This window comes from Cyprinodon variegatus, unplaced genomic scaffold (assembly GCF_000732505.1).
Source record: "Cyprinodon variegatus isolate N-32 unplaced genomic scaffold, C_variegatus-1.0 Scaffold117, whole genome shotgun sequence".
NCBI lineage: Eukaryota > Metazoa > Chordata > Actinopteri > Cyprinodontiformes > Cyprinodontidae > Cyprinodon > Cyprinodon variegatus.
In genome coordinates, this window is record NW_015150570.1 from 812867 (window position 1) to 820020 (window position 7154).

General features: G+C 38.2%; 1 protein-coding gene across 1 annotated transcript; it reads right to left on the reverse strand.

Moving 5' to 3' along the window:
- Positions 1–587: 587 nt before the first annotated feature.
- Positions 588–6727, reverse strand: dhrs3 (dehydrogenase/reductase (SDR family) member 3). Its single transcript, XM_015375313.1, has 6 exons — positions 6064–6727; positions 2306–2449; positions 2045–2164; positions 1377–1615; positions 1139–1264; positions 588–1022 (listed from the first exon to the last, which is right to left on the reverse strand). The coding sequence occupies exons 1-6, from the start codon at positions 6256–6258 to the stop codon at positions 938–940; spliced, it is 909 nt and encodes a 302-aa protein (XP_015230799.1). The 5' UTR covers positions 6259–6727; the 3' UTR covers positions 588–937.
- Between the last annotated feature and the right edge of the window lie 427 nt (positions 6728–7154).

Below are 7154 nucleotides of genomic sequence, written 5' to 3' on the forward strand. Positions count from 1 at the left end.
ATTCATATGCAATAAAAAAAAGGGTCCACACATTGTTCCATTCTTCTTTAATATATGCCTCTAGGGGGTTTGTTTGATCTGCAAACACAGACGCACTGTATTTGCAGACGTCTTAACATTGTCTGAGTACAAGCCAAACTGGTTAAATTGAATTTGATATATTATCATCTTCCTCTTAAAAAAATAAAAATTCTTTTTAGGGGAATAATGAAAGCCTTATGATAACTGCTGGGTGCAATAACTTCTGCGCTCTCACTCCCTGTCCACATTAATCTAATTCTGTGCAAAACCATTTAACCAGATGTGGAGGACCAGATTGATCTGATTTGGGCTCATGATTTTTTATTGAGAATTACATTACCATATAAACCTGCACTGTTTTCTGAAAGCTGAGAACAAACAAGAGTATGCTCCACACACCTCCCAAGAGTGCTTTTTATGGTTTTGACAAAATCTTTGACAGCCTCCTGCTTAGAATAAATTCAAATGCAATCACACTGAGATAGTCTTCCCCAGACATATAACACTGTATGTGTACATGGTGTTCTGCCATTTTCATAATGATAGTAAAAGACAGAGTATTTCTAAAACTCAGTTTTATTACTTTGTTTTATTTAATACCCATTAAAAAGGACAAACAAATGTACAACAAATAATGTAAATGTGTTACAAAAACTGTTCCAGAATAACAGCTTTTACAGAACTATGCATGGCTTCTGCTTTACATATTGGCAAGCTTCCACGTGTACACAGTGGTGGGAGCTTCATGTAGTTATCCTTCACTTTTATGTGAAAAATAGCACCCTTTTATGTTCCCTTAGTGTTCATCTTCAATTTTAAAAGAACTCATCCACCTTTGATTGCTATGAGGTCTATATTCCCTTCATTTCAACCCAGAAGTTTAAAAAGTCTCTCATGAGTTGTGTGCAATCCAGATTCATGTTCGTCCTTTGAATGTGTTCATGCAGGTATAACTTCCAGAGAACCTGTGGATTTCCTCAAGAGCAACTTGCGGCATAAAGCTAAAAAGTTCAAAAGGAAAGGGACAGCATGGTAAGTAAAAGGCATAAAGGTGCAAAAAATTATTAAGCATTGATCTGTTGAAAACAGTACAAAATATCAAAATAATAATTTTTACCTTTTTAGTATAACAAGAACACGCATTGTCCAAGGCAAGTAAAGGAATGCCTTGTTAGTCCTGACAGCATCAACAGTTTTCTGGGCCACTACTTCAGGTTTGAGTGGTGGGAAGAGTTGGGGGAACCTATAAACGAATACATAGAGATTTGGAGATAAATTAAACATTCCCACAAAGATAAAGTAGAAAGTAGTATTTATTTGTTTGTATGGCTTTTTATTTTTAAATATCTACCAACCTAACTCTCATTCCCCGGAACATCTCTGTGTTAGTGTGGAAAGGAAGCACAGTGGTGCAGCTGACACCAGGACAGTCCAGCAGGCCGAGTGTTAGGCTCTCCATGAAGGCCAGTGATGAGGCTTTAGAAGTGCAGTAGTCTATGGCACCTGGTATTGGGGACTGGGATAAGATTGAGTTGATGCACACAACATGGCCGTGTTGTAGCTCCAGCATTCGAGGCAGGAACGCTTTGGTTGTCTAAAACAATCAAAAGAGATAAGGGAAAAAGACAAATGAGAAAGGGAGGCCTAAAATTAACACTGAAATATATTTGTTAGAATAAAATAAAGAACATGTATAAGAGGACATTTTGCAGTGTTATTACATAATATTTCGCACTCCATTAAGCAGAGAACACAACTTTTTACCCTCATGATAAAATCCTTTCATTCATATACAGAAAAAAAGCTAAATTGTTTTAAACCCTCTCTGATGTTTTAGACACTTAGATGTAATTTGGAAATTTTTCACTTAACCTGCCATAACAGCAGTCATGAGTGACAAGTCTGGGCATACCTTTGCATACACTTTCATGCTATGATCAAAACATAAAAATAAGGATAATCCACCAGAAGGAATTCCCCCTAGCCTTCAGGCAAACAGGCTTTGACTTGAAAAAATGCTTACCCAGAACTGTCCCAGTGTGTTGATATGCTGAGTTTTTAGAAGAGCGTCATCATCACTGTCCATCAGACCTTTTCCATGAACTACAGCTGCATTGTTTACTAATATAGTAACATCTCCAACCTTGGAAAAAAGCACAAGAGACCATACTCGTTAAAAAGGGGATTGAAATGCTGGTAAGCAAGAAGATATTTAAATTGGAGGGAATCAGCATTGCTTGTAGACAAAGTTTGTATGAGCTTTACAAAGATCAGAATTGTTTACCTTTTCTCTCACCACCTTGGCTTGTTTGTACACCTCATCCCGATTGGCCACATCACACACAAAGTAACAGCAATCTGATCCAGAGAGGGAGATTTCTTCAGCTGTCTTTTTTAAACACTTCTCTGTTCTTCCCCAAAGGATGACCTGAGAAGCAGCAACATTTTAAAAGTTAGAGACAAATGAAGGAAGATTCTGCAAAGAAATTGTGCAGAATAGAAACTAATTAAGAGTGCTTTACTTATCTTTATTTATTACAATATTCTTTGACTGAACATGACATGTTTTATGCAACTTTCTTGGCAATATGACATGTTTCTCTTTTCATAAAGGGAACAAAGAGATCATTTTTACATCAGCAAATACTCTTCATACAAGATTAAAGGCTTAGAGGTTGCTGTGAATGAACTGTTTCTTCATCCAACCGAACACTAAATGAACACTGATCATTTGAGCAGGGAACATGGGGTTAGATGGGGATGGGAGGGAAGGGGACCCAGTGACTGGGCAATTAGATCTGTCAGTCTTTGGGGTCAGGGAAAGGTAATGAAATCACAGGGTCAGCTGTCCTCATCTCTCAAATACAAATTCTCAACGAGATTACATAGCCTGTTGGGGCAGATGAGCCTTGTCATTACTCGTAAGGGAGCCTGAAGAGAATGCATTTCTGAAAAGCTAGGAATGCCAGTGCTGGCTTTGGCTTGTTGTCCATGACTGTGTGGATAAGTCCACCATAAAATGATCTTTCATATTTAAGTTAGGGGATCTGTAGACAACATATCTGTCTCTTGGCCTGTGGTTCAGCATGCCATACCCTCATTGTTTCACCACTGTTTATGTCTAAACAACCATTTAGTCAGTTGGTATGAGGGGATTTACAGGGATTTTAAGATTTAAAACTAAAATATAACAATATAACATTTAAGACTGTATATCTGAGAATGCAGGTAAAAGTAGATCATTAGAGCCAACTGCACATACTGGAGGTCTGCTGGTGATAAAACCGAGTCATTCTTTTTGGCTGTCTCCGCATGCTTAATCAGGAGAATTAATTGGTGAAGTCTGTGACTCAATGCAATAAAGCTCCTTGGGTCTCCTTTGATAAAATGTTATCAAGCATTATACAATAAAATTCACTGCATAGTATTATATCTAGAATAGCGTTGGAAAGTATTTACCTTTCTTTATGGTTTGATTATAGATTCAGAATATAAGCTGCATATGTAATTGCAATATAGCATTGTCATAAATCTATGGAAAATTGTCAGAAAGAATAAGGGAATTTCTTGAATAGTTAAGGTGGTAAAAGGTGTTTAAAAAGAGAAATATTTCAAACAATGACATTTGGGAACAGCACAAATTGCAGCCTGCAATGTCCTCTTTAATTCCTATAATCACAACTGGTGGCAATCAGGGCTTTGCCTCCTTCTGAGAGTAGCTCAGGTTTTACTTTTTTTTTGTTTGCCTCATTTGCAAGCCAATTTAAGTAATCACTGAAGGAAAGCAAGTCTTTATAAATAATTGAAAGCTTTTAATAGGATTTGAGCCAGACAACATTGACAGGTCTCATTAAAAGTCAGTACTTAAAACTGTGTTAAAATGTTATTTAATCAATCAGGCTTATCACCCGTCAAAACACGCAGAAGAGCAAACACACATTGGCCAAATTGCTAACTGGAAAGAAAACAGTTTTAATTGTCCTTGTAAATCCTGTGCTCCTTGGTGATAAACCTCTGATTGTTCTTACAAGGCATGTCTAACACGACTAAATGTCAACACACTGATCAAGTGAAAGCTTACTAATCAACAAATTGATGTTGCAGAGCTCATAAGAAATTCTTGACAGAGACAGAGCATGTCACTTGATACACACTGAGGCGCAGCTCTGTGTTTTGAGTTGCCTCAGCTGAATTACACTGATACTTTATCTCCCAAGTCTCAATGTATGGGTGGGTATGAACCCTCCTTTTCACACCCATTGTATGAGCCAGCAGAGAGGCGGCACACAGAGGGGGCAGCAGGAGTTCAGGAGGCAGTCGCCTGCCGCTGTCTAATTACTGCAGAGACAGCAAGGTCAGTTGCAGGGCAATACCCAGCTGGGAGTGGTGTGCTTCCCGCCTCAAGCACAACACAAGCACAACCACACAAACCTGTTGTCTGTGTATTGCTTTGGTTCACCTTCCAAGTGGAGATCTGTCTATTGTTTATTGTTGACAGGTCATTTCTTTAGTTGTTGGTTTAAGAAGAGGACATTTGTATAAAACTGTATTCTTTAAATGTGATAATCTTTTTTTCCCCACATACTCTATGCAAAAATGTTATTTTGCTTCATGGTTTAGGAGTTTTCTTTGCAAGGATTTCCATACAGGCAGCATAAGATGACCTGTCTACCACTTTTATGCTGATAAATTCTGTCATTAACAATAATATTAACCCCTAACTCACAAGGAACTAAGCAAAAGCAAACTACAAAATTCTAAGTTCCAGTCACAATGAGAGAGCACAAAGTTTACAAGGTCAGCCGTATCAATAATTACCCTCCTATTTCCTCCTAACTGCTCTTTAACCAGTGATCAATTGTTATTCACATTACGAAAGGTGTTAAGGCCTCACACCTTAAAATAAATCAACAATGCACTGCTGAAAAGCATGTGACATCCTCTCTTCTTCTCAGTGATGTGGCACCAAAAGACACAATTGCTATTTCAGTGAACAATCTGAGATAGATTATGAACTATGGGATAATAGGTGCACTTACAAGCACTGCCCATGTCACATAGGCAGATCACAGCTGTCAGCTTTCATTTAGCTGAAATTAAGAAAACTTTTCACCCCTCTTTGTAATATTGTATTTTTGAATTGATTAAAAAATAATTATCCATTAGCACTACTCTATTAAATGGAGAATCTTATTTCTCTAGCATTTGGCTGTGTAATGTTCTTTTTCAAGATTGCCAGACAATGGTTAGTTAGCCTAATCTAATAGTATAAAAGAGTCAGCAGAGCATTTCAGATCCAAGCAGGAGTTCATTGTTTAGACTGAGGGAGGTGAGGAGGTTTGGTTGAGATGGAGAGGATGGGGTTAATTCCTACTGAAAAATATTAATTTACAATAAACATGACCTTAAAAAGTTGATATCCAACTGTCCTTTCAAAGCCAGGTCACTGACATGAATATAATGGATTCTGGTTACTTCAGCAATATTTGCAATGAGGAATGTGCTAAAAAGTAAAACTTTCACATTCAAAAAGACATTATTACTTGCTCTTGGACTATTTTGACTCTTCTTTCAATTCATTCAGAATGCTTAACTTATAACTCAAAGGAGACAAATTGAGAATGCTTACAAAGCAATATTTTAATCAGCAAGAGCTACTTCAAAAATGACTTTTTTCTTATTTTTTTTAAGGGTTCATCTTAGTTTTCCTATGACTTTATAAAAGAAACCCCATGAAAACATGCAATGCATGAAAACAATTCAATTCTGGATTTCATTAAAACAGTATGAAACCCTGTGTCTTCTGTAGAAATGCTGGCGGTATTTCTTTGCTGTTTGTTTTTTATATTTCAGCAGAAAGTCCTCTAAATATTAAGAAAGTAGCAAGCTACAGAGATCTGCTGGCAGGGAATGTCTGAAAATAATAGTTAAAATACAGAACTTCTATGCACAAGCCATCGCCGAATCCACTTTGCAAAAACAATCAATGTGTTTCTCTGCAAAAGAAAATCAAACTATAACAAAGAAGTTATCTTACTCTACCTTTTTGGCTCCCTGCTTTGCAAACTCCTTGGCCAGGTGGCTCCCAATTCCTCGACCTCCACCGGTAATCAATACCACCTCCTTGCTTAAGTCCTTCTTGCTGCTTGGCAACAGCGACAGCAAACTTGCCCGAACTATGTGATAAAACATTTGGATCGGGAAGAGAAGCATGCGATATGCGATCTTCAGCTCCATCTCGGAAAGTGTCCCCCCCAAAAAAACACCAGAGGAGTAATGCGCTGATTTGGAGACTTCTGCAATATTCTTATCTACAGCTTGAGAAAGTTTTTATATGAGCGATCCGCGGGGGAAATGTTAAAGAATAAAACCCAGAAGTGCGTTTGTTTTGGTCGCTTTGACATCCTCGAAGCCCATCAGGCTCTTGAAACGTCTGGGTAATCAGTCATTTCTACTTGTCAGCAGCCATCGAGTTGAGACTCAGACGCGTAAAAGACATCCAAGCGACGCAGTGTGTTGCGCGCTACTGAATCCGCCGCGCTCTTTGCTGTTGTGTTCCTGTCCTGTCCTGCTTTATATATCACCCCCTCTTCCTCTTCCAACTATTTTCACTAGTGGAAAAACCTGGATGAACTTAGAGGGGCGGATTGTAAGGGTATTAATCCTGATTGACATGTTAAGTGGGGATGAATATTTAGCTCCAGTGCCCGTTTGCCCTGACTGCTTGCGTATTTGCCTCCTCCCCACCCCCTTTATGTCTCTAAATCGGCGATCAACACCCTCCTTCCAATGGTAACCCCCAGTGCGTCCCAGGTGGGTGCTCAATCTGGTTAGGGAAAATTTCACTTCATAATCCTGCTGACCTGAATTTAACCTCATTGCATAAGAAACAGGAGAATAGAAGTGTTGCAATAGGTTTCATGTAAGCAGCAGGACAACTCAAATAACACTATACTGGTGTGTAAATAAGCTGAAATGAGTTTAAGACAGTGACCCGAAAAATAGTTTGATAATTAAGCCATAAACCAACCAGCTGCCCCTAATTAATTGAGTAAAACAAAAAAGTAAACAAATATTTGAAGTAGCTAAATGCAAAATAAACACAATTCCGATAAAGATTTGCAGGCAGGCAG